The sequence below is a fragment of the Pithys albifrons genome, chromosome 4 (genome assembly GCF_047495875.1).
Source record: "Pithys albifrons albifrons isolate INPA30051 chromosome 4, PitAlb_v1, whole genome shotgun sequence".
Lineage (NCBI taxonomy): Eukaryota > Metazoa > Chordata > Aves > Passeriformes > Thamnophilidae > Pithys > Pithys albifrons.
This window is the reverse complement of record NC_092461.1, coordinates 37,093,361-37,121,004: the sequence shown is the minus strand read 5'-3', so window position 1 is coordinate 37,121,004 and position 27,644 is coordinate 37,093,361. Positions and strand designations below refer to the sequence as shown.

Sequence of the window (27,644 nt, the reverse complement as noted above, 5' to 3'; positions counted from 1 at the left end):
TGGAAATTGGCATAAAAGCTGAACTTGCACCTGAAGATATTTTCTGTGGACAATGAGCCAGCAGAGCTAATTCAGATTTACAGAGACCATAGGCCCAGACATTTCTGATCAGCCAAAAGGCTTTGACTGGTCAAACTGGAAAACTTCACAGCAATAATGAAATAGAGCAAGGAATTCTTGAGCCCTGAAAACTTCATAAAAGGGAGATACTGCTGGAAAACAATGAAACGTGGAAAACACAACATCACATCTAACTGTCCAAATTTCAGCTCTGAGTAGCATGAAGAACAACAAAAAATTTTTCACCCTCCATGGATTTTGGTGGTTTCACCTTCTATTTTCATTGCACTTTATGAAGTGATGGCAAGTGAATGAATGAACCTGCTTTCACTGAAAAAAACCTCAGCTCATCTATATGAAATGTATCTGAAAATACAGAACAAGGTCTTGGTTTTCACCACAAGACAGAAGCTGATACAGTAGAAACTTTATATTTGTATTCCAGAAAATCTGCAAATACTCATTAGAGGGTTCTTAAAAAAACAGAAATCCTTACTTATTAGTAATATTGTTTCCTTGTACAGATTCACATTTCTAGTGGCACCTCTCATTTTTTTCTAAAACACAGAGCATAAAATGTGTGGCTTACATTTGGGTGGCTATTTAGGCATTGCACAATACTGCATAATGATAGCAATAGCATTTATAGTCATTAGAATGACATGATTAGAGATTATAAATCTAAGGGATATTGAGAAAATGGAAGGGTCATTTTGAGAGGGCAGAAACTTGATTTCTTAGTTTTAATAATGCACGGTAATGAATAGAAGTATATCTGAAGCATTTATATAACTTCTGTGATTATAGAAAATTGGAACCTTATTCTGCAATTGCTTATGAATAAGCATACCATTCATTGCTGTAGTTTTTAGCTTATGCTGGATTTTTCTTAGTTTAATTTTATGGGTCTTTTCATTTAAACAAAGTAAAGACAAAACTGGACTTTTCAGGGACTTATCTGGCAAGGTGTCATACTTCATATGATGCGCCATATATATGACAAGTCAATACAATTGCCCATCATAATTACCTATTATTTTCACTTTAAGAAGCTGCATGGGCATGAAAGAAGCCTTGGGAGATTTAAATTGTCACCCATTACTATACAAAGTAGAAGTACCACCCTCAAAAGCCATAAAAAACTTGACCCTGCCATAAGAAACCTTTAGTTTAGATGGTTTATGAGAAGTGAAGTTGAAATTAACTGAAGTGGAAGAGAATCTGGAAATCACAGAATCATAGAATCATAGAATCATAGAATCATAGAATCATAGAATCGATTGGGTTGGAAAAGACCTCCGAGATCATCGAGTCCAACCCTTGGTCCAACTCTAGTCCATTTACTAGATCATGGCACCCAGCGCCACATCCAATCTGCATTTAAAAATCTCTAGGGATGGTGAATCCACCACCTCTCTGGGCAGCCCATTCCAATGCCTGATTACTCTCTGTAAAGAATTTTTTTCTGATATCCAACTTAAATTTTCCCTGGCAGAGCTTAAGCCCCTGCCCCCTTGTCCTATTGCTGAGTGCCTGGGAGAAGAGACCAGCCCCCACCTGGCTAGAACTTCCCTTCAGGTAGTTATAGAGAGTGATGAGGTCACCTCTGAGCCTCCTCTTCTCCAGGCTAAACAACCCCAGCTCCCTCAGCCTCTCCCCATAGGGCTTGTGCTCCAGTCCCTTCATCAGCCTTGTTGCTCTTCTCTGGACTCACTCCAGCACCTCAATATCCTTTCTGAACTGAGGGGCCCAGAACTGAACACAGTACTCAAGGTGTGGCCTCACCAATGCAGAGTACAGGGGAAGGATCACTTCCCTGGTCCTGCTGGTCACGCTATTTTTGATACAGGACAGGATCCCATTGGCCTTCTTGGCCACCTGGGCACACTGTTGGCTCATGTTGAGCTTCCTGTCAATTAGTACTTCAAGGTCCCTTTCTGCCTGGCTGCTATCCAGCCACTCTGTGCCCAGCCTGTAGCACTGCAGGGGGTTGTTGTGGCCAAAGTGCAGGACCCGGCACTTGGCCTTATTGAACTTCCTCCCATTGAAATCAGCCCATCTCTCAAGTCTATCCAGATCCCTCTGCAGAGCCCTCCTGCCTTCCAGCAGGTCAACACTCCCTCCCAACTTGGTGTCATCAGCAAATTTGCTGATGATGGACTCAATCCCCTCATCTAAATCATCAATAAAGATGTTAAACAGGACTGGACCCAATACAGACCCCTGGGGAACACCACTGGTGACTGGCCACCAGCTGGATGCAGCTCCGTTCACCAGCACTCTCTGGGCCCGACCCTCCAGCCAGCTCCTAATCCAGGAGAGGGTACACTTGTCCAGGCCATGGGCTACCAGCTTTTCCAGGAGTATATTATGGGAGACAGTGTCAAAGGCCTTGCTGAAGTCCAGATAGACCACATCCACAGCCTTCCCCTCATCCACCAGGTGGGTCACCTGATCGTAAAAAGAGATCAGGTTGGTCAGACAGGACCTGCCCCTCCTAAACCCATGCTGGCTGGGTCTAATCCCTTGTCCACCCTGAAGGTGCTGTGTGATTGCACTCAGGATGAACTGCTCCATAACCCTGCCAGGCACGGAGGTCAGGCTGACAGGCCTATAGTTGCCAGGGTCCTGCTTGCAGCCCTTTTTGTGGATTGGGGTGACATTGGCGAACCTCCAATCATCTGGGATAGTTCCTAGAATTATTGCCTGGAAGAATTACAAAAATGAAGATTATTCTATTTTTTTCTGCACATTAGCTCTTCAACCAGATTTTTAGACATTTTCAGAAGCCATAACCGTTGTCCTTTACACTCGTTTTTCACCTTTTTTTTGCCTCTTCACATAGTAGAGCTATTTTCTAGTATGTCATAGAATTAGTTTAGTTTGGTTGATCAGGATTTAATCCTTGGTTTTTAAAATGTGATATGCATTAATGGGTAATAAGATTTTTGCATTCATGTGAACCACAGATTCCATGTATCGTGAAATGTATGCCTTCACGATAGGAAAATGCCAGCAGTCACTGAATGACTGCCTGTGTACTGATCAAGTGGCATGAACAAGGTGCTAAAAAGAAACGGTCACCTAAAACATGACCTTGCCAGGCCTCTTAAGACAGATATGTTTAAAAATTTTTTAAGTGAGGTGCTACTGCAAAAGCAAAGGGGAAAAAAAGAAGACTGAGAGGGAAACAGGCTTTTCATACCTCTAGACATTCCAGTCTGGGAATATTTTGTTAATGTTGTCCCAAATACAAATGAAAAGTTTAAAAAATTATAAAATGTATTTATATTTATATGGGTGTGCATAATAAAACATCTTTAAAGTAAAAAAAAATCAAATTTTTCAAAATTTCAAAAATTTGTACTTGATTTTTGTGTTAGTTTACTATTACATGGATTTTTATAAGAGATCTAACATTTTGTGTCTTGTCTGTATTTTTCTCCTGTGGGCATTTTCCTTGGCTCAAGTTCATTTTCCCTTATGCATTTCCAGTCATATGACATTTGTGGCACACTACTTGGTTTGGTTATAGGTGAGTCTCAGCTTCAGTGAGGTAAATCTCCAGGAAGTTCTGCCCTCAGGGAATATTGCAGCCCTGAAGCCTTGCAAGGCACTGGGCCAAGACAAAACGCACAGTTCAACATTGACTGATTAAAAACAAATATTTCAGATCCAACCACTAGTTCCCCCTCTCCAAAAAAAATCTTCCCACACAAATGGAAATAATCTTTCTTCATTTTCCTAATAGAAAATACAAGTTTAGCAAAATTGAGTTTCTCAGAACCTTTGTCTTTGTACAAACTTCATTTCCCATGAAAAGATAAAATAAATCTAGTGGAAAATCCTCAGTATAATGTGGAACAAGGAAACAAGGCAAACTGTTGTTAGTGTTTTATAAAGTTTTTTTGCTCTGGAAAACGATGGCCAAAATAAAGATTACAAAATAATAGTTTATAAAAGATTAGACAGGAAGAAAAAGGAAAAAAACCAAAATGCATGAAAATGTGAACCTACAGTTAAAATGAGAACTGTTCATCCTAGATAACATCTCTCTAAGCCTCTTCAGGCAATGGCTTCAGAGATTTTCAGGCAGATGTACCTAGCATTACTCAGCACAGTCATGCCTTCATACTGAGTCATTACTCTAAAAATCTAGAACAGGACATCTTCCTAGAACTCTGTATAAGAGTATGACTTTCAAGGGGCAAATTAAATAAATTTGAGAATCAATATACATATTTATGCAAGAAGGCAAAATAAATAGCTCAATTTGAGAATAAGGTCATATTTTATATATATATATGTTTTATCTAGATGTTAATGCAAAATTTTAAACCACAGGTGAAACTTCTGATATTTCAGTGAGAATGCAAACTATGTATAACATGCTACATCTCATTGCTACTCCCTTGGTACAAAATAATAAGCTGCAAACTTATTTTTATCCAATACCTCTTATTTTGAATTAGAAAAGATGGTGTATCTGAGAACAACCATACCTGTTCAGATCAAAAGTTCACCTAACCCAATATGTTAATGCACACAGTGGCCAAAAGTTGATCATATCTTTTCAGACAGGGTTTGAGAACAGAGAAAGCATATAGTGATGCAGTGGCCTCCCAGCTGCAAAAATTCATCTGTCAGCCAGCAGTGATGCTTTGTATTTTCTTTGTCTAGAAAGGGTTCACTTTATGAACGTCCTTTGTTTTCAATCTCACAGATTCACAGAATATTTAAATTGGAAGGGACCACAGTGGGTCGTCTGGTCCAGCCTCCATGCCCACACAGGGTCATCCCAGAGCACATGGCACAGGATAAAGTCCAGATGACCCTTGAATAGCCTTCATTTGTCTAATACAAGTTTTAGTATCCACAACACTCTGAAACATAAAGTTCCCCAGATTAAACCCTCTTGTGTAAAGAACTACTTCTTTTAACACCTGCCAGTTGCTGTTTTGTTTGATGGCCTCTTCTATGGGAAAGGACAATGAACAGCCCCTCTCTATTCATCCTAGTTTCCAAGGGAAATCTTTGAGATGTCATATCAACTCACCAGCATCACACACCAGCAAAATAAAAGCTCACTTAACCTGCATAAATCAGGTGGAATCACATTGGAGTCAGCAAGGCTACAAAAGCCCAGTCTTGTCTAATTATCAGTACCAGTTAATACAAAAATAGGATTGTTTCTCCAATACCTGTCGCTGGTTCTCTGTCTCTAGCCTCAGTCTTGCCTCTACACATCTTCTGGTCTCCAGGAAGGCTTGACGTTGTGCTCTGTCTGACAGGTAGCTAATGAAGATTCCTGCAGTGTTCATGCACATAAATAACACTGCCTGAGCCGCTATCTGCAATAAACAACAAATAGGACTTGATTAGACAGGAGAAGCAAAAATATCTGTTTAAAAGAAGAAAGAGAGAGAGAGAGACTGACTGTTCTGTAGGCTGCAAAAATAGCAGTTAGGAAAGTTTACATAAAAGAATCTCTTAAGTAGAGGCAGCAAACTTGCAAAAGTCTCTCTGCCTTGAGGATGAGACATGCAGCCTTTGGGGGCATTAAACTGTAGTTGAACCACAAATGATATTTCCAAAAACTGACTCACAGAGCTTGAGCATGAATGATTACAAATGTAATTAACAATTTGGTTTTTACACTGCCTCTTCTGCAAGAACAACTTTGTGATTTGTTCCATGGCTTAGTTTGGGAAGCAAGCCATGTTAAGGAAAACAAAGAATGTAATTTAGCTAAGATACTAGTTATTGTCTTATTATTGACCAAATTAAGTAAATTTATTTTCAGTTGATGCCAAAGCACGAATTTACACAATCTGAATTCTGAACCATTCAACAGGGGACGTGGAAAGGATAACCAAACTCTTGCATAGCCAGTGCCTGTATATACAGGCTTTTTCTTTGTTGAAGTCTATGTAAGAGCTGAATTAATTTTCCTTGTAGAAGGTGAATCATGGCTTCTTCCTTTTCCATAAGAACTCAAAAGAACCAAATGGGTGTGGATCCTTGGACAGTGTAAATTTCAGTGGCTTGTTTGTCTTTCATTGATATCTCTACGTGCTCTGCATGTTGGTAAGGCAGGGCACATCAACACTATTGAAGTGAGAATTGTTTGAGAAAGTGCATAAGAAACTGGCAATATTTGACTGCACTAAAGACAGGACAGACTTGGAGTCTCAGCACTCTATCCAATATCTCATCCTTGTTACTGGTGAGATTTCAAAGGCACCCAGGCTCTGATAGTTATGGTTGATCAGGTTCATAACAACACCAGAACTACCACACCAAAACAGATCAGGTGTCCATCATTTAGGATGCTGTCTCTGGTAGTGGGAAACTGAGAGTGCTCAGGTAGAAGTACAAGAATAAAACAGAAGATAATGCATACAGGAGTACAGCAAACATTCAGTGACTTTTTGTGAAAACCATCGAACACTTCAGCAGTCTGTGTTTGCAGAACATTGTGGGCTAGACATTGCATTTTCTTACTACTATTTAATATTCAGTCTTCCTAAAATCCAAGTGTTGTTTTTCCTAATAGAAGACTCCCTAATCTCATTGTGATGCTTTGACTCAGATCTGCAGGTCTCACTCCCCACAGTCACATGGGTCTGAAAGTGAGATCTGATATCAAACCAAATGCATCTGGCAGAAACTTCAGCTTTGTATATTCCCATATTTCGGAATCTGGAGTATTGTTCTACTATAGTACAAGGAATTTGCAGTTTATATGCCATGATTAATTAATAATGCATATCCCAGCTCCAGATGAGGTTTTGTTTAACCTTTATGCGTAATAGATGTCTAGGTAAGACTTGTGAGAAGTCAGAATGATTAGCATGATCCTTTCATCTTCCTGGTTTCCAGGATCTTGTGGTTTACAGTGGGATGTGGTATACTCTATACATCTGCACAACTTATTCTGATGCCTTTCTCCAGTTAATTGTACATTTGGCCCCTGTGAAATTCAATAACAAATATTTTTACAATTTAATTAAGCATTTTATGATAAAAGTCTTTCCTTTTGTTTGCTTTGGTTCTCAGCTTTATCATTTCTTTGAGTGCTGCATCATGCTTATAAATAGTGACTTATCATTTACAATTCATTTGCCTCACCATTCCTGAATTTACTGATTTAAAACATAAGCCCTTATTTTTACTTTTTAAAAGAGAAGAATTTGAGACTCTTTAGTCACTCTGTTTATCATTATTCCACCTCTGTGCTTATTGCTTTTTCCTTGTTATCTACCTTACTCTGTTTTACTGGAGACAGGTTGCCCTGGACCAGCCACCTTCCCCCAGACACTCTCTGCCTTTGCTCCAAAATAAATCAGAGAATTAAGTAATTCAGCTGTGAGATAACTCCTTTCTGGTTCAGGCTACTAGGAGATGTATGATAATATGACATATATCATGATGATATTATATCAATATTAATATTGATATGACATGATATTAATATTTTCAGAATTGCATTGTTCAGCAGGACAGCTGAAATCAGCTGTGGGTGGCTGGAGGAGTCAACCTTTCATACCTTTTTGACTGACTTTTAACTTTGACATGGATTGATAGTCAGTGTTCACACACACTAGAAAAGTGGGAGTAGGGGGTGAAAAAAAAATAAAATCCCTTCAGAACATCTGAAGTGTGTATTTAAATAGCGAAAGCAATGGCAGGGTGCTCTCCTTTGCTCACAAATTCAATTGCAATTTCCTCATGAGCCCAGTTCAGTCAACCAACTCAGGACTACTGCCACTCACTTCAGCAGATCTCCCTAGAGTAAATGCATTAGAATTTGGCCTTCAATTAGATTTCATGAGCACCTAATTTGATCTGCACAAAAGGAATAATGGAAAACATGTTATAGGTAAAACAATAGCCTATGCAGAGGCAGAATCTGCTTTTCTTACACATAGTCTGATAGAAACCAATCCAAAGAGTAAAGCACTATGGGTTGCAACACATACTAATCAGTTAATCTTGTTAATAAAAGAATAAAAAAGACATATAAGACTTGAGTCCCTCAGTGCTACTCCTTTTTCCCAGAGCTAATTCCAGAAGTCTTGAAGTATCTTCGACAACCTATCAAGGCTACAAGTCAGGGCAGACTCTGATTTTCGATTTACAGAGTTTTATATGTTTTTTACTGACCTGAAAATAACCAGTGCTCACACAGTAGGGCAGCTGAGGCATAATGTGAAAAGAAGAAAATATTTTCACAACATTTATAAGTCTATTTGTACCTTGCACAGCACTCAAATAAGCAACAGTAGTAGACACAGCAAGTGATCTAAAGACCCACAAGTGATATGTTAAGTGATATGATAAGTTTTGATGTTAAATAGGGCTCTGGGGAGGTCTGCTTCTTGAATATTTAAAAAATGCAAAGACACCCATCACCGTGCTGCCTGGGAATATCTGTGTAACAGGATCATCACTGTCCCTGCTGAACCTGCAGTTGCACGTAATCACATAATGGGATGAAAAGAGATAAAGGAAGCTACTTGACAAGATCATTAAGGTAGTTAGATTCACAGAATCAGAGAATCATCAAGGCTGGAAGAGATCTTCAAGAATCCAAGCCCCATAATCACCCCTAAACCATATCCCCAAGTGCCACATCCAGACTCCTCTTGGACACTGCCAGAGACAATGACTCCACCACCTCCCTGGTCAACTTATTTGAATGCCTAACTACTCTCTCAGGGAAATATTTTTTCCTTATATCTAATCTGAACTTCCCTTGGTGCAAGTTAATACCATTTCCCCTTGTTCTTTCACTTGAGACATGGCAGAAGAGACTGATCCCCAACCTCTATACAACCTCCTTCCAGGGAGCTGTAGAAAGCAATGAGGACCCCCCCGACCCTCCTCTTCTCCAGACTAAACAATCCTAGTTCCCACAGCCCACACAGGACATATTTTCTAGACCTTTCAGTAGCTTTGTTGCCCTCCTTTGGACACACTCCAGCATCTCAATGTCCTTTATGAAGCAGCTATTAAAATTCTTACTCCAAAACTCTGCTCTTAATTTCTCACAGAAGATGATTGAGCAGAGAAATCACCTGTCAATTAATTTTACATTTATAAAGTATTCTCCATAAAGGTACACCCGATCCTTTTGCAAAATCATTGTGAAAACTAGTCAAATCCAAAGGATAGGAAGGGAAAGGATGCAAGTTAGACAAGTAAACTTAGTTTAAATTTAACAATACACATTGATTCAAATAACTTCATGTTTATCTTTCACTCATTATATAAAAAGGGCTTTGTCAAGACAGCTGAAACCAAGACAACATTTTGAGTTAATTTGGAAACGATCAGATTTCAAAGAAAGAGTTAAAAGGTACTGGACACAGCTGGTCAGGAAGAAGCTATAATCAAAGTAGGTACAATATAGTAATGCAAGAGAACAGGAAAAGGAAAATTCTTTAAAAAGATGGTAAGGTAGCTCCTAAGTCTGTTGTGAAGTTGTAGAGAGTCATCCAGAAATAGTTTTTCAAGACAGAATTGAATGTAGCTCAAGAAACATGAGGTTCAGAAGAGTACAGGTGAATCACAGGGCTAGACACAACAGCAATTTGTAGGCATTTCTGCTATTCAGAACACCTAATTGAGTTGGCCTTTATTTGCAGTTTACACAGAATCCTGTGCATTTATGAATAACTGGGAACAAATTAAAGAAGGGTTTACAAATGCCAGAAGTTTCAAAATTTCAAAAATCATAACTGAACTGTGTTTTAGTTTCACCATGAGTTTCTGTTTTGAAATGTGCAATTGTTCATCAGGGAATATACAGCCATAAGGCCAGCCATTAATAGATATTTATGGAGTGTATAGTGATTGACTGAGTTCAGCACTTCCAAAGAACCCATAACCTAAGGAAAAGTGAATATTATGAACATTCAACATACCCAATAGATTGGAAATATGTTGATTGATAGCTGCCCCTAAAAGACAGTAATTGCCACAGGCAATCTTTGTAATAAAGTTGAGCCAACAGCAGCATACATCCACATGGAAAGCACAATGGAGAGAGAAAAGAGAAGACTGATAAAGTTTAGAAACAATTCTGAAAGCCAGAAGGACACTGAATCTTTGTATTGCTACCTCAGGTGCAGCAAGACACCCTAGTGTGCTCTGCAGAAATAAATCTATTATTAACCTCTTCATCAGGTGATTTTGTTCTGCTGCATAGAAAGAGAGCAGTACTGGGTCTGATGTCACCAAAACAAATGTGAGAAGTAAAGAAATCATTCTCAATGTATTCTCTAGCTGGACGTTCTCAGGCCAATCAGTCCTAAAGAGCAGGAATTTCATTAATTCCTGGAATGAGCCAGTGTGAAGTTATTTAATTGTTTTCCTATTTTGCTTTATAATTTTGGATTGGCTTCAAAACAGATTAGAGTAGTTTTTGTCTGCTTTGGGAAAACTGGGAAAGTAAGAGCTGTTGTGCTTCTATAAGAGTGTTTTCAACATGTGCCACATAAAACAACTGGTTGCTATGGTAATTATTATCGGATAATTAGGAATGGAGAAGCATTTTTATTCATCATTAGTTGTTTAACTAAAAATAGAAGGTCACCACAAGATTGGCTTTTTATAATTAAAATGTCTCAGAAAACCTATTGCCCTGTCTCGGTTTGAGGGGAAAAACCAAAATGTTTTACCCACAAGCAGGGGAGGGGCTTCCTCCACAATAATCACACTACTCTTTATCAAATTTAAGAAAAGGAATTTTAATACAAGAAGGATAACTGCTATATATATATATATATATATGTAAACAGACTAGTGCAACCCACTTCCCCAACACCATAAGAGAAAAAAAAAAACAAACAACAAAACCCAGCAGGTTTTCCTCCGGGAGAAAAGGTTATACTTAAGTGTCTTTGTCACAGCTCGGCTGGCTGCAGAGTGAGTTTCAGTCCCTCTCCAGCGAAACAGACGAGCAGTGGGCTTTCAGATGGACTCAGTCTCTTCCCCCTGTGTTCCCCGTCCAAGAAACAGCAAATCCAAGGCAGGCAGCAGCACGGCAGGAAAAGGTGGTCCGAAGTAGGCAGCGGCAAGACAGCCAGGGAAAAAACCCCAGCAGTAACCAGCAGGGCAGCCTGCCTCCTTGGAGTCCCCACTCCCCCCTTCCGCCGAGCCAAGACTGAGCAGAATATCCAAAAAAAAAAAAACCAAAAGAGACAAACCTGCCCCCACCCCAGCGATCGCAGTTAACTGCTTCTTTTGTTAACCGCTGGCCTGGGCAGTTAAGTGGCAGGGGAGAGAATTTACATAATAATCCCAAACTACAACATTATCCACCCCTAAATTCTCTTCCATGCCGATACTCTACATTAAACTTAAATTTTCTTTCAAATAATTAAGTGTTTACAAATACAGTAATATGAGTCGTTTACTCAGAGATAAGTTCCCCTTGAGGTATACATCGTGTCTCTCCATCTTCCTGCATCACCCACCAGGTGGAACTAGATCCTTGAGCAAAGACAACCCCACGAATGGGTTTGCCTTTGCCTGAGGCAGGGTTGATCTAGACTGTTTTCTCCAGCATACCTCTCAGGTGTATTACAGGGACTTTGTCTCCATCTACAGTGTGAAGGGGTTTTGATTGGGCAGGGCCGGCTCGATTGACAGAGCCTCTAGTGTTGACTAGCCATGTAGCCTTTGCTAAGTGTTGATCCCAGTGTTTGAAAGTCCCTCCACCCAACGCCTTCAAAGTGGTTTTTAACAGTCCATTACACCGCTCAACTTTCCCGGCAGCTGGTGCATGGTAGGGGATATGATACACCCACTCAATGCCATGTTCTCTCGCCCAGGTAGCAACTAAGCTGTTTTTGAAATGAGTTCTATTATCTGACTCAATTCGTTCTGGGGTGCCATGTCGCCACAGCACTTGTTTTTCCAGGCTTAGGATGGTGTTCCGAGCAGTGGCGTGAGGCACTGGGTGTGTCTCCAGCCACCCTGTGGTTGCTTTCACTATGGTGAGCACATAGCGCTTGCCTTGGCGGGTCTGTGGCAGTGTGATGTAGTCAATTTGCCAGGCCTCCCCGTACTTATACTTATCCTAGCGCCCACCATACTACAGGGGCTTCACTCTCTTAGCCTGCTTAATGGCAGCACATGTCTCGCAGTCGTGGATAACCTGAGAGATAATGTCCATGGTTAAATCCACCCCTCGGTCTCGTGCCCATTTATAAGTGGCATCTTTGCCCTGATGGCCCGAGGCATCATGGGCCCATCGAGCCAAGAACAGCTCTCCCTTGTGCGGCCAGTCCAGATCTGTCTGTGATACTTTCACTTGCGCAGCTCGGTCTGCCTGTTGGTTGTTGAGATGTTCCTCATTGGCCCGATTTTTGGGCACGTGTGCGTCTACGTGGCGGACTCTCACAATCAGCTTCTCTACTCGGGTGGCAATATTTTGCCATATATCGGCAGCCCAGATGGGTTTCTCTCTGCGTTTCCAATTGGTTTTCTTCTATCGGTCTAACCATCCCCAGAGAGCATTGGCCACCATCCATGAGTCGGTGTAGAGGTAAAGCTTTGGCCATTTCTCTCGTTCAGCAATGTCTAGGGCCAACTGCACGGCTTTAAGCTCTGCAAACTGACTTGACCCACCTTCTCTTTCAGTAGCTTCTGCAACTTGTCGTGTGGGACTCCATACAGCTGCTTTTCATTTGCGATTAGTCCCTACAATGCGACAGGAGCTATCGGTGAAGAGGGCGTAGCGTATTTCCTCTTTTGGCAATTGATTGTATGGTGGAGCTTCTTCCGCACGTGTCACCTGCTCTTCCTCTTCATCTGCTAGACTAAAATTTTCACCTTCAGGCCAGTTTGTGATGATTTCCAGGATTCCAGGGCGATTTGATTTTCCTATACGGGTGCGCTGCGTAATCAGGGCAATCCACTTGCTCCAGGTAGCATCAGTGGCGTGATGTGTAGAGGCAGCCTGTCCTGACAACATCCACTTCAGCACTGGTAGTCGAGGTGCCAGAAATAGCTGTGCTTCTGTGCCAATCACCTTTGAGGCGGCTTGAACTCTTTCATAGGCGGCTAGGATCTCTTTCTCTGTGGGGGTATAGTTGGCTTCAGATCTTCTGTAGCCTCGGCTCCAGAATCCAAGTGGTCGGCTTCGAGTCTCACCAGGCACCTTCTGCCAAAGGCTCCAAGACAGGCCATTATTCCCGGCAGCGGAGTAGAGCATGTTCTGTATGTCTGGTCCTGTCCTGACTGGTCCAAGGGCTACAGCCTGAGCAATCTCATGCTTAATCTGGTCAAAGGCTTGTTGCTGCTCAGGGCCCCAGTGGAAATCATTCTTCTTACGGGTTACTAAGTAGAGAGGGCTTACGATCTGACTGTATGCTGGGATATGCATCCTCCAGAACCCTATGGCACCCAGGAAGGCTTGTGTTTCCTTTTTGCTGGTAGGTGGAGACATTGCTGTGATCTTATTGATGACTTCTGTTGGAATCTGACGGCGTCCATCCTGCCACTTTACTCCCAGGAACTGGATCTCTTGGGCTGGTCCCTTAACCTTACTCCGTTTGATGGCAAAGCCAGCTCCTAAAAGGATCTGGATGATTTTCTCTCCTTTCTGAAAAACCTCTTCTGCTGTGTCCCCCCACACAATGATGTCATCAATGTATTGCAGGTGTTCTGGAGCCTCACCCTTCTCCAGTGCAGTCGGATCAGTCCATGACAGATGGTGGGACTGTGTTTCCACCCCTGGGGTAGTCGGTTCCAGGTGTACTGCACGCTCCTCCAGGTAAAAGCAAACTGTGGCCTGCACTCTGGTGCCAGAGGAATGGAGAAGAACGCATTAGCAATGTCAATAGTGGCATACCACTTTGCTGCCTTGGACTCCAGTTCATACTGGAGCTCCAGCATGTCCGGCACAGCGGCACTCAGCGGTGGGGTAACTTCATTCAAGCCACGATAGTCCACAGTCAATCTCCATTCTCCATCAGACTTATGCACAGGCCAGATGGGGCTGTTGAAGGGTGAGTGGGTTTTGCTGACCACCCCTTGGCTCTCTAGTTCACGGATCATCTTATGGATGGGGATGACAGCATCACGGTTCGTTCGGTATTGCCGACGGTGCACTGTCGTGGTGGCAATTGGCACTTGCTGTTCCTCAACTTTCAACAGTCCAACAGCAGAAGGACTTTCTGAGAGACCTGGCAATGAGTTCAATTGTTCAATCCCTTCTGTCTGTACAGTGGCTATTCCAAAAGCCCATCTATGCCCCTTTGGGTCTTTAAAATATCCATTCCTGAGGTAGTCAATGCCCAGGATACATGGGGCGGCTGGACCAGTTACAATGGGGTGTTTCTGCCAATCTCTCCCTGTCAAGCTCACTTCAGCTTCTAGCACAGTCAACTCTTGAGATCTCCTTGTCACTCCAGAAATAGAAATAGTTTTTGAGCTCACATGTCTTGATGGCATTAATGTGCATTGAGCGCCAGTATCAACCAAAGCCTTATACTTTTGTGGGTCTGATGTACCAGGCCATCGAATCCACACAGTCTAATAGACACGGTTGTTCCGTGCCTCTACCTGGCTAGAGGCAGGGCCCCTCTAACACTGATCTTGGTCATAGCGGTCAGACCCTTTTCTCGATGAGTACACCTGGGAGGTGCTCTCCTGTGGGTCAGATTCTTGCCCGTGGGAAACTGGGACTGCACTTACTCTCACTGACCTTCTTCCATTCTCCTTCAGTTCTTGTACTTGGGCTGCAAGGGCACGGGTGGGTTTCCCATCCCACCGTCCCATGTCTTTTTCATGTTTGGCCAGGAAGTACCACATCTCAGTTCGTGAGGTCTGTCCACTTCCTCTGGCTGGGGGGCGTCTGGCTCTGACTTCAGAGGTTCTCATTCGCACTGGTGCCACTTGGAGACTTTCCCTAATTTCCTCTCTGATCGCTTTTACTTCTGCAGGCAGCGTCTTGAGACTCTCAACCAATGTCTCTACAGCAGAAATACGGGCCTGCATTGGGCTGTGGGTCATGCTTTCATATATCCGGAGCTTATTTGCTACAGCGCCCACTGTTTCATGGTTCTCTTCCCTATACATGGATGCCAGGAAATCGGTGTATTCAGCTGGCCCCGAGCGTGAAAGGTCCCACCACATATGTGGTGTGCATCTGACCTTGTCAGGGTCATTATTGGCTTGCCCACCTCTTCCAAAAAGCACGTCCATCATTGCCATCTTCCTCAGACGTAAAATTCCTTCTTCCATCGTCTTCCAAGTCTTTCTAATATGATGTTCCTGCAGGATTTCTCTATAAACAAATTTCTCTCTTACACTCGTTAGAAGTCGTGCCCAGAGTGAAAGGGGCTTTGATTCCCTCACGAACACCTGTTCAATAGCCACATCCTGGGCCAGAGCCCCCAAAAACCTGGCTTCAGCACCATCCAGTTGTAAGGTTTCACCCATAAGGTCCCAAACTCGGATCAACCAAGTCAGGATGGGCTCACCCGGGTGTCGAGCAATGTCTTTCCACAAACTACGGAGATTATCAAATGACAATGACTCAGTGATGATCTCAGGCTCTGGGTCTGCTTGCTGTGGAGGTGCAGCAGCCTCCTCATCGTCTGCTGGATGGTCTAATTTGGTCTTATATTTCCTTTTCTGAATAGGGGCAACTTCCATAGGCTTGGCCTGTCCTCCTGGTTTAGCCTCATCCTTTTCTCCCTTCACTGTGGCATCAGGGGTTTTATTCTCTCGCTTTTCCCCCTTCACTGGGCTAGGTTTCTGAATGCATTCTGGAAAAACCCTGGCCCTACCTTCAAACATTCTGTAAGCTGCAGGGATACAACCCTGCAGAAAAACTATAAAGAGCAAGATATCTCTGGCATCCAGGGAGAATTTAAACATCTCAAAAGCTGTTGTAGCAGACTTGAATGGGGAATGGACAAAGGGTTGGGAGAAGAGATTCCCCTTTGTTCCTTCCCAAGGGTCCGTACTATTATCACTAAATCCCCAGAGGTAGCAGCTTAGGTTGCGGCAGGAAAACAGCCTGGAGAGCACCACCCACATGACATCCAAAGGCATCGAATTCATGGCACCATAAATCCAGAGTAAGAACTCAATAATAATTGCGGCTATTTGAGTTTTGCTCATTGATTTGTTGATAAGACTTAAACCTGCCGCTCCTTTTGGCATGAATTTGTACCAACAAAAAGCCAATATATTATACAGAATGGTCCTGATGAACCCTAAGCTCAAGACCCACATGGTGCCACAAAATAGCAGTTATCCTTCTTTGTTTACAAGCCCCACGTTGGGCGCCAAGAAATGTCTCGGTTTGAGGGGAAAAACCAAAATGTTTTACCCACAAGCAGGGGAGGGGCTTCCTCCACAATAATCACACTACTCTTTATCAAATTTAAGAAAAGGAATTTTAATACAAGAAGGATAACTGCTATATATATATATATATATGTAAACAGACTAGTGCAACCCACTTCCCCAACACCATAAGAGAAAAAAAAAAAAACAACAAAACCCAGCAGGTTTTCCTCCGGGAGAAAAGGTTATACTTAAGTGTCCTTGTCACAGCTCGGCTGGCTGCAGAGTGAGTTTCAGTCCCTCTCCAGCGAAACAGACGAGCAGTGGGCTTTCAGATGGACTCAGTCTCTTCCCCCTGTGTTCCCCGTCCAAGAAACAGCAAATCCAAGGCAGGCAGCAGCACGGCAGGAAAAGGTGGTCCGAAGTAGGCAGCGGCAAGACAGCCAGGGAAAAAACCCCAGCAGTAACCAGCAGGGCAGCCTGCCTCCTTGGAGTCCCCACTCCCCCCTTCCGCCGAGCCAAGACTGAGCAGAATATCCAAAAAAAAAAAACCAAAAGAGACAAACCTGCCCCCACCCCTGCCCCCACCCCAGCGATCGCAGTTAACTGCTTCTTTTGTTAACCGCTGGCCTGGGCAGTTAAGTGGCAGGGGAGAGAATTTACATAATAATCCCAAACTACAACAGCCCTCTCTCCCTTCTCCATCATCATCTTGCTTGGGTTTAACCAAGGGAAAATAGCACGCTCATATAAGAACTGATCACCAGGAATGAACTGAGAGTTGCATGAGAATACCAAAATGCTCTACTTTGTCTAGAGTAGGAACATCTGTTACCACAGACTTTACCCCTCTCTTACTGCTGGGCTGCAGCAAGCCTCTATCTCCCACTGAGAGCATGGTTTTATGAATCAAAGCCCTTGGCAGAGAAACTAATAAGTACCTGTTTCTTTGTACTGCCTTTTGCCCACCTTGATCCCTCAGTATAGCTTCCCCTTTGTCATGCCAGTTCAATTATTTGTGGGACCACACTGTGAATTATACCAGGGAACTTAGCCAACTTAAAAAAACAAACATTTGGCGTTGGCAGTGATTTTCATATCTAGAGCAGTCGCTGATTAAGTTCGCAGCACAGCCTCCACAGGAAGAGGAAGCACATGAACGTTCATAGCTGGCACTGCTGCCAACTCATTAAACTGAAATAATTTCTGCCTTATTGTTAAATCACCTTGTAAAGGGTGTTTTTATTCCTCAGGTTTGCTCATTCTCCTGTGTCTAACTGCGAAATGCCAATGACCATAGGAAAAGAGTGTTTTGTTTGTTTTAGTTTGTGGGTTCTTTTTCATCAAATTTTATTGGAAACCAATCTGGCCCGTGAAGGTGCCCAAACAGATGCCATGACTTTCCAGAAAGCTCACGTGTCTCTCATTCTCTATATTCTCCAATGAAGAAGTACAACAGCTGTTTAACTCCTACTCACAGCTGGAATGAGTGCTACTCTTTTATCTGTTGCACATATACATACTTTACTGAAAGACAGAAATACACCATACCACTGAGAAGACAGGCATAGAAAATAGCATAATGTCATGGCAAATTTCGGCAAACACACACCATGATGGCTACGAGCAGTGCTCTACCCCACCCACCCTTGATTTGCTAAATGTGAAAGAAGCCATTTGTATCAGTGTCACCATCTGATTTAGAACTGAGTTTTGTGGTTCAGCTGTACACAGCTCCCATGGGAACACTGGCTGATCCTTCAAAAACTCAGATCTTATTTATGCCTCTAGAAGAGCTGAAATCTTTTAACACACCTGATCTTCTGTTTTCAGGGAGGACTTCACTATGTACTTAGAGACACAGTCTGGCCATTAAGGTGCATGAAATCTGCATTCTACAAACCAGGTTGGCCCTATCAAAACAGGGTGTACCACAAGAAATTAGTAAATTATTTTCAATGAGAACAAGTGGTTTGAGACAGCTTTTGCCATCCTACTGCAGAGTATCCTAACATATCTATTGCTCCTGTGCTGCTAATTATTTAGAAAACAAAAACCGTTTTCCCTCTGAAAAGTGACATGTTTGCAGAAAATCAATTGTTCCAGTACAAGACACAACTTGAAAATATGTATCTTTAATATTCAGAAGAAGAGCCCAAATTGTTATTAGAAAAAAGAGCTATTTCTTTCTTGTTCTTCCTCTCATTGAACCTATTACAAATGTACAAAATTGAACGTCTGATTAAGTTGCTTTTAGGTAGCTCAAACCATAAAAATTTGGTATATCAGCTACAAGCTAGAGCAAGAATTGCTCAACATAGTGTGGTACAATAGACCTTTCAAGAAAATCATATATCATATCATATTATATCATATCACATCATACATATAAGGCTGCCAGAACTGGTGTGATGCCCAGTGGCAGTTAAGCAAACACATAACACTGTTAGTGCCATTCCTCAACCCCAAATTTTCAGCCCATCTCCTCTAACTCCCTTTGAGTTTGCCTAAAATTTAGAGTTTAGGAATAATTTTAATAAACAAAAAATCTATTCTGGGACTTTGGATAACCTTTTCCTGCTGCTTTTCTTTTTATAAATGTTAAAGTGACTAGACATGGTGGGGACAATGTCAGTGTCAGGATCATAGCTCATGCATACAGGGGAGTGGACAGGGATGGATAAATGATCTTAATCTTTTAGTAACTGTTTTCCATGGCTACAGGGTACTTTTCTGAAATCTCTGACCCTCATCTGGAAATTGATCCTGAACTACTAAGTGAAATGTGGTGTTCACGTTTCCTGTTCACTGAGCAGCACAGCATTCTTTTGTCATCATTTTACACACAGGATGCTATTACCTGCAGATACCTAAAATGTTGCTATTTAGAGAGAACAATCTTAACTTTTTGATATGAATAACCCTCTCCATTCAGTGTTTTCTGTTTGCTAGTTAGGTACCTTCTTCCTCTACTCTGAGAGAGCTGAATTATCATGTAATTAAAAGGAGAAATCTAAAGACAAACCTGTGCTGTCTAACCAGGACTAAATCCTGTAACAACATACAAAAAAGAAGGCATAGCACAAATGCATGCACGAGAAAGTACACAATGGAAGCAGCCTGTAGGAGTCACAGAAAGTTAGGAAATGAAGTGATAGTGTTTCTCAGCTCGCTGCTCAGAAGGGAGTGCAAAGCAGCTGTGGAGTTTCCCTTTCTGCACTTCCATATTTCAGACTCATAAAGTTCTGTCTGACTCTAAAATTTTCCCTTCACTTTTCCATTACTGATGATACTAAGCTGGAAGGAGCTGTTGACCCCCTTGAAGGCAGAGAAGCCTTGCAAAGAGAATGGGCAAATTACAGGACTACCCAATAATCAACTGTATCAAATTCAACAAAGACAAGTGCTGGATTCTGCACCTGGGACAGGGCCGTGGAAAGGGACCTGGGGCTTCTGGTTGATGGCAAGTTGAATATGAGTCAGCCAAGAGGGTCAACTGTGTCGTAGGGAGCATCAGGCCAAGCATCGCCAGCTGGAAAAGGGAGGGCATTGTCCCATTTTGCTCTGGACTGGGGTGGCCTCACCTGGAATACTGTGGCAGTTTTGGGAGCCACAATATAAGAAGGATAAAAAGTTATTAGTGTCCAAAGGAGGGCAACAAAGAGTGGAATCCATATGAGGAGTGGTTGAGATCAATTAATGAGATTGAGAGGAGACCTCATTGCAGTTACAGCTTCCTCATGAGAAGAAACAAAGGGGCAGGCACTGATCTCTGGTCTCTGGTGACCAGTGACAAGACATGAGCAGTGGTATGAAGCTGAGTCAAGGGAGATTTAGGTTAGATGTTGGGAAAAGGCTCTTCACCCAGAGGGTGGCTGGGCACTGGAACAGGCTTCTCAGAGAAGTGGTCACAGCACCAAACCTGCCAGAGTTCAAGAATTGTTTGGGCAATAGAATCAGAAACATGGTGTGGTTCTTGTGGTGGTGTTGTGCAGGGCTAGGAGGTGGACCTCAATAATCCTTGTGGATCACTTCCAACTCAGAATAGACTATGATTCTATGGTTCTATGCAGAAGTTGACCTCCCTTACCAGATGCATGTTTACTGTTCAAAAAAACCCCCAAAGTAATTATGGTTCAATAGAAGTCATATTCCATTTAAAGCCACTATAGAAATTAATTACTTCAAAAAAAAGTTACAACACCTAAACAAAGATTTATAAGAAATTAATCTAAAATGGGGAAGTACACTCACCACATCCTGGATATTAAGAATCAAAAATAATGCCTGGCTTGCTTTTTTTTTTTTTTAATCCTTACCAAATGTTTATTTTCTTCCATTTATTATATGCATGAATATCTGAATTGTAACTGTGTCCCAATAGAGACATACCAGTATTTTGGGACCAGGCATTAGACATCATCTCAATGACAAAAATCTCCAGCTGACACCTAGTCTGGAAAAGTCTGAGAGCATCATTGAGTTTTAGGATGATCCTAGAAAATAAAAAATACAATGTCTAAAGAGAAAGTTACTTTGGGAAATTTTCCTCAGATTATCACAGTAGTTCTACCCAAGTCAATGCAAGACAGCCACAGCAGAAGAACCCTAGTAGTTCCCATAATAGATTATGCAACTGATTAGGAGTAAGGTAAAAAAAGAAAGAAAAATATCATACCTGTTTTGTAAAGCTGGAAACAGTTTAACTACATTTTAAGGAAAATAGAATTATGTAGTGTGCATTTCCACTAAGTGGGCTTGGGGTGGTGTTCTGTACAGCTCTTTCTATTCCTCTGAATAATGGCCCTTATCTAAAGATGTCATAATTGAGTGAGCAATATTTATGTTTGTAGAGCTGACAGCTGTTCATCTTTTCTGACATACCTCATTGATGTTTTCATCTGCTCAAATGTATCCATGTCCCAGAAATCAGCTGCAGGACATACTCCATGTCTCTTCCCAATGGAACTGGCAATTGTCATGCTTTGTGTGCAGGTGAGCCTGCTTTGGTGCATTCTACACAGCTGTAACAACAGACTACACAAGAGGAGCTTTTAATTTTTCTTCCTAGCTAAGGTAGGCCAGATCATGTGTATTTCCCTCTGAATTATCAAGCTGAGGCCATAGGGGGAAGAAAGAAGCAAGATTCTGCAAAACATTTTTCTCTTTTGGTATTGCAATGGAAAAAGGAAAGTAATAGCAAAACATAATGATCTTCAGAGAATCACAGAATATGCTGAGTTGGAAGGAACCCACAAGGATCATTGAAGTCCAACTCCTGGCCCTGCACAGGACCAACCCTAAGAGTAACACCATGTGCCCGAGTATCATCCAAATACCTCTTGAACTCTGTCAGGATGGTGCTGCTTTACTGGGGAGCCTGTTCCAGTGCCCAACCACCCTCTGGGTGAAGAACCTTTTCCTGATATCCAATCTAAACCTTCCCTAGCACAGCCTCAGGTCCTGCCACTGACCCCCACAGGGAAGAGATCAGTGCCTGACCCTCCTTTTCCCCTCAGGGGGAAGTTGTAACTGCAATGAGGTCCCCCCCTCAGTCTCCTCTTCTCCAGCTGAACAAACCAACTGCCCTCAGCCCCTTCACCATCTTTGTTGCCCTCCTTTACTCTTGGACTCTTTTTCAAGAAATAGACAACCTTATGAAAGCCACTCCAGTCCATATGAGAGTGAGACTAATACCTACTAAGAAGGGAATTGGTTTAACTGAAAGAGTACTGAAAATACTGGTAATGAAAAATACATGAGGGATATAACAGTGTTCAATGTCCTTTTCCAAACAACTTTTGTCCTTCAAAGTCTTCTACACTGATGGGAAGCTCTACTGATCAGCTCTCTATGTTAATCGGTGATACCTGCTGGCAAACAATCATTCCCTACAGCTGTTCTTTCTAAAAACTATTCACCAAAAATAGAAAGAAAAAAAATAGCCAAAACAGTGCTGAAAACAAAAGCTCTTTATAATCAGCATGCCAGCATTTTTAAAAGCAGGACAATGACATGGCTAACTTTTCCTGACACAAATAGGCTTAGATTACCCAGATTTAGCTTAAGGTTTGCTAGCCAAGAAATTATATGGAAAATGTCTTCTCTCTCCAAATTTCCCATTCTAGCTTCTCTACTTCCATTTGAAATTATTTCTTGAAAAGTGACCTGAAAACTCCAATAAAAGCAATTGATATTATCTATGTTTATTTTTCCCCTTGGTATCTCCTTTTGTTGATGACTGTGATGATCTCCTGAAAACCACAAAAAACCAGAACTCAGTAATTCCATTTTTAGACTCCTTTCCTACTAAACCTTGAAAAATCCCCAAACAATCAACAAAATACACAAACATCTATTTTTCAGCTATCCCTGATGCTAATGTTGGGATGTAAACATGAGACCTGCCTTTACTTTGGAGAAATCTTTGGGAGGATAAAGGTAGTAGGTTTTAGTCTGACTGAAGTGTACACAGAATTTCAGGCATCTTTAACCACACTGAGAAACAGTGGTGATAGGACTTTGGGAGACCACAGGTAATGCAGAGCCCATGAAGATATGGATGAAATTCCTAGGAAAACCTCAGGATGGTTGGGATTTGGGCTATAGGGCCCAGGAACCTTTGTCCTCCAGAGGTGAGCTGAACACAACTTAGGCACAGCGGCAGACATGAATCACTCAAGGTCAAACAGGAATTATATTCATATATAATGTGACTTGATATTTTCTTTACATCTGCTTTATCTCAAATTTTTTAAACTATCTGGAGATATCCTGAACAGAAAAAGGGAAGGGACATGGGAGAAAATGGAAATGTACCAGACAAAAGCCATGAGAGGTTACAACATTCCAGACTAGCTGGATTAAAACTTTATCTCAGAGAGTTAGGCAAGGACAAACATTTTCCTTTGTGAAACCTGTGGGTGTTATTTTGCTATTAGTCACAGTGAATGCCTCAGTGTGGTGAGCTAGAAGAAGTTAGATGAACATCAAAAGTACAGAGAGTTGCTGTGGGAAAGAGCTGATTCAGTCCTTTGGCTGGCAGAATACACCCCAGACAAATAACGAAGGATTAGATTTCTCCTGACTCTTTGCTAGCAGAGGAGACGTCTAGCTCAGGATTCATTCTGCATCAACACTGGTGTGACCTAGGACTAATTTCTTTGAATACAGTGGCTTATTCTGGTTTAAAACAAGGATGGGATTAATATCAAACCCTGATATTTACCATGGGCCAAATTCTCCTTGCCTGTCAATACAAACCATGCCTTTGTTTCAACTGCTTGTGTAAGCAAGAGAAACAGAAACTGGACTGTTCATGGAATATTAAATAAATGACACAAGACAAAACTGCTGTCTCTGATGTTGACTAATCCTGTCGATACCAGGGAATGCTGCAGGAGACTATTAAATCTTGATGGACATAAACTAACAAGATGGTTTACATTGTGACAGCTGTGTATAGTTCATCAAGGGTTTGATCTAATGCACAGTCATGAATGACATCCACATTTTTGCAGTTTGAGTTGTTCAAAGGCAGGCACTCTGGAGCAAGGTCAGTCTTAACCTGCTCACACAGAAGCTCATTGTCTTCAAAGGGCAAAACAGTGTTTGGCCCTAGCATTTAGCTCATGGATCTAATATTTAAACCAATATAGCTGCAGTCAGGATACATGAACATTACTCTCTTAGGACCACTCAGCAGATCAGAGCTTAAAAAGAAATTGTGTATGGCCTGGACATGCTGGCATATGAATACTAAGACTGAAGATGCTCCATTTTGTGGCACAAGAACTATTCCAGAATTTCAGCCAAGAATTAGCTGACAAAGTTAATAACAGTTTATAACAGAAAGCAAAAGACTATCAGTTTTATGAACTAATCTTCCAATTGGTTAATGTTTTTGAAAGCCAGACAGCTCTAATAGTTTGATCTATGAGCAGGCTTAAGGAGAAAGGTCACAGTTAATAACAGGGTGAGACACTTCCTAGTGTTTAATGCTCAATCCAGAGCCCACTCTGTTTGATGGAGATATGCCTCCTGGCTCTGATGGCTTACTAAGCAGTTTCCTCCAACAATCTTGTTTTGTTAGATATCAGAACATCAACGAAACAAAGCATTTCAGTTTTCCTAGAGAATCACTTATATCTCCTTCTTGATAACAAATTTAGCATTTTTTCCCCTACAAGCATGAAATTAGTTCTTATAGAGTAAGTTCTGCTACTCAGCCACTCAGCATTGGTCAGCTACACCCTTTCCAAGGTACATACAAATGATTCAAACTGAAAAAAGTTAGATTTTTTATTCTTAAAGTAAAATAAGACCCACTATGGGTGTTACACATGGAGAAACATTGCAAGAGACAAGTTATCCCATGAGCCTTTTTAGTGTCTAGGGTGGATAGATACATAAATTTAGAACCAGGACTCTTCCAACTCTTAATGATGTTCCAGCTACTCAGAAAGTGTGAACAAATCTCTGTATTTACTTATGTATTCCTATGTTGTTTCCATTCTTTTCATGTGCACCATATCTCTAAGATAAGTTCTAAAGCCAGGCTGCAGTCACACAGATTTCAGAGACATATCTTTTAAAGTACACAGGTACTTACATGTTTCCTTAGAGCAGGAAAACAACCAGGAAAATTCTTATTCTTTGTAATTAAGTCACATATGTACTATGAATTTATATAATGAACAAAATCTACAGTAGCAATGCTCCTCTGAATATCCTTAATATATATATATATATATATATATATATATATATATATATATGAAAAAGAAACAAATCAGATCATGTTTATGACATAAGCAGAGGAAGATTGGAGGTCAAATAAAATAAGTACCTGATGACCTGAAAAATACTTTGCACTGGGCAAAAATGGCCCCTACTTATTCAATAGATTTACTCTTTTCTACTTCTTCATCTTCGAAAGGACTCTATTGGCAACACAGTTCTTTCAAAAGTTGTAAGCCTCTTGGAAGAGACAATAAGATTCTGTTCTTTATTTCATTATCACCAATATTATTTGCTAATGGTTGATCCAACATATCCTTAGCAAACCACAGATATAAAAACCTGAAGCAGTGGCATTTCAGGCTACATACATGTGCTGGTTTAAAGGCGAACCAGCGGGGGAAATGAACTCACCACGAGAGAGATTATAAGTCAGAGCTAAAATTTAATAATAATATTACAAGAACAACACTGACACACAAGGGAAATTGCTTTCAACTCACAAAACCCCAGCAGTATAACCCAGTGTCCTGGGGCACAAACCCAAGGGGGTTTGTTTGCCCTTGTGCTGAGACCCCTGTGGTTCCCCCAAGTCCAGAGCAAAAGGAAATGAAAAACCTGTTGGTGCAGGTGAGGGCTGTGGTCTGGGCGAGAGCAGGGATCTCCTCCTGTCGAGGTCCTGCTGCTCCTCTGGATCTGACGAGACGTTCCCAAGGTCTTCTTACCCACCACTTATGTACCCTCAGGGAGGACCCAGTCCCTCCCCCTGGGCGGGGACTCACACAATGGGTGATTAACTCTGAGAGCCAGGGGGTATTGAACTGTTGATGGCCCATTAGCAGCTCTGCCCCCCTCAGGCTGGGTGTGAAGGTGATAATGGCTCCCTGGGCAGCTGCTGCTAATAGCCCATTGTCCTTGGGGAATGAATAGAGGGGGTAGAATACACAGCTTTGATCACCCCCACACAGGGTTAGCTGGTCCCTCCTGCTGAACTAGGACATTATCCACCCCTTATTCTACTCCATCTAGTCATTCCCAAATTAATCCCCTTTTTACCTATATATATATATATATATACACATATATACAATAAAACATTACAAACTCTTCTTGCTCAAAATTAGGTCCCCTTGTGGTACACAACGTGTTTCTCCATCTTTTTGCATTACCCACCAAGTGCAACCAGGTCCTTGAGCAAAGACAATCCCTTGGATGGGTTTGCCTTTGTTTGAGGTGGGACTAACCCAAACAGTCTTTCCTAACATACCTCTCATATAGACCACAGGGACTTTATCTCCATCTACAGTATTCAAGAGTTCTGATTGGGCAGGACCAGCTCGATTGATGGAGCCCCGGGTGTTGACCAACCAGGTGGCCTTTGCCAAATGCAGCTCCCAGTGTTTGAAAGTTCCCCCACCCAATGCCTTCAAGGTGGTTTTCAGCAGTCCATTACATCGCTCAACTTTCCCGGCAGCTGGAGCATGGTAGGGGATATGATACACCCACTCAATGCCGTGCTCTCTGGCCCAGGTGTCTATGAGGCTGTTCTTGAAGTGGGTGCCATTGTCAGACTCTATTCTCTCTGGAGTGCCGTGTCTCCACAGGACTTGTTTTTCAAGGCCCAGGATGGTATTCTGGGCAGTGGCGTGAGATACGGGGTATGTCTCCAGCCATCCAGTGGTTGCCTCTACCATGGTCAGCACATAGCGCTTGCCTTGGCGTGTTTGGGGAAGTGTGATGTAGTCAACTTGCCAGGCTTCCCCATACCTGTATTTCGACCACCATCCACCATACCATAGAAGCTTCACCCACTTGGCCTGCTTGATGGCAGCACATGTGTCACAGTCATGGATAACCTGTGAGACACTGTCCATGGTTAGATCCACCCCTCGGTCACGAGCCCATCTGTATGTCGCATCTCTGCCCTGATGACCAGAGCCATCATGGGCCCATCGAGCTAGAAACAATTCACCTTTATGCTGCCAATCCAGATCTACCTGAGAGACTTCAATCCTGGCAGCTCGATCCACCTGCTCGTTGTTACGATGCTCCTCATTAGCCCGGCTCTTGGGTACATGAGCATCTACATGACGGACCTTCACACTCAGCTTCTCTACCCGGGCAGCAATGTCCTGCCACATCTCAGCCGCCCAGATGTGTTTCCCTTTGCGCTGCCAGCCAGCCTTTCTCCAACGCTCCAGCCATCCCCACAAAGCATTGGCCACCATCCACGAGTCAGTGTAAAGGTAGAGTCTTGGCCACTTCTCTCGTTCGGCGATATCCAAAGCCAGCTGAACAGCTTTCAGCTCTGCGACCTGACTTGATCCACCTTGTCCTTCAGTCGCTTCTGCAACTCGACATGTAGGACTCCATACAGCTGCTTTGCATTTCCGGCTTGTCCCTACAATGCGGCAAGAGTCATCTCTGAAGAGAGCATATCGCTTCTCCTCTTCTGGTAGCTGGTTATATGGTGGGGTCTCCTCAGCTCGTGTCACCTGCTCCTCTTCTTCTTCAGAGGACAATCCGAAACTCTC

General features: G+C 42.2%; 1 protein-coding gene across 1 annotated transcript in view; it reads right to left on the bottom strand.

The window, feature by feature from the left end:
- Positions 1–27,644, bottom strand: part of ADCY8 (adenylate cyclase 8) — a 143,450-nt gene that overhangs the window by 95,618 nt on the left and 20,188 nt on the right. Inside the window, exon 2 of the mRNA XM_071553831.1 lies at positions 5,262–5,411. Coding sequence (XP_071409932.1) covers positions 5,262–5,411 — 150 coding nt within the window. The remainder of the gene's footprint in view (positions 1–5,261; positions 5,412–27,644) is intronic.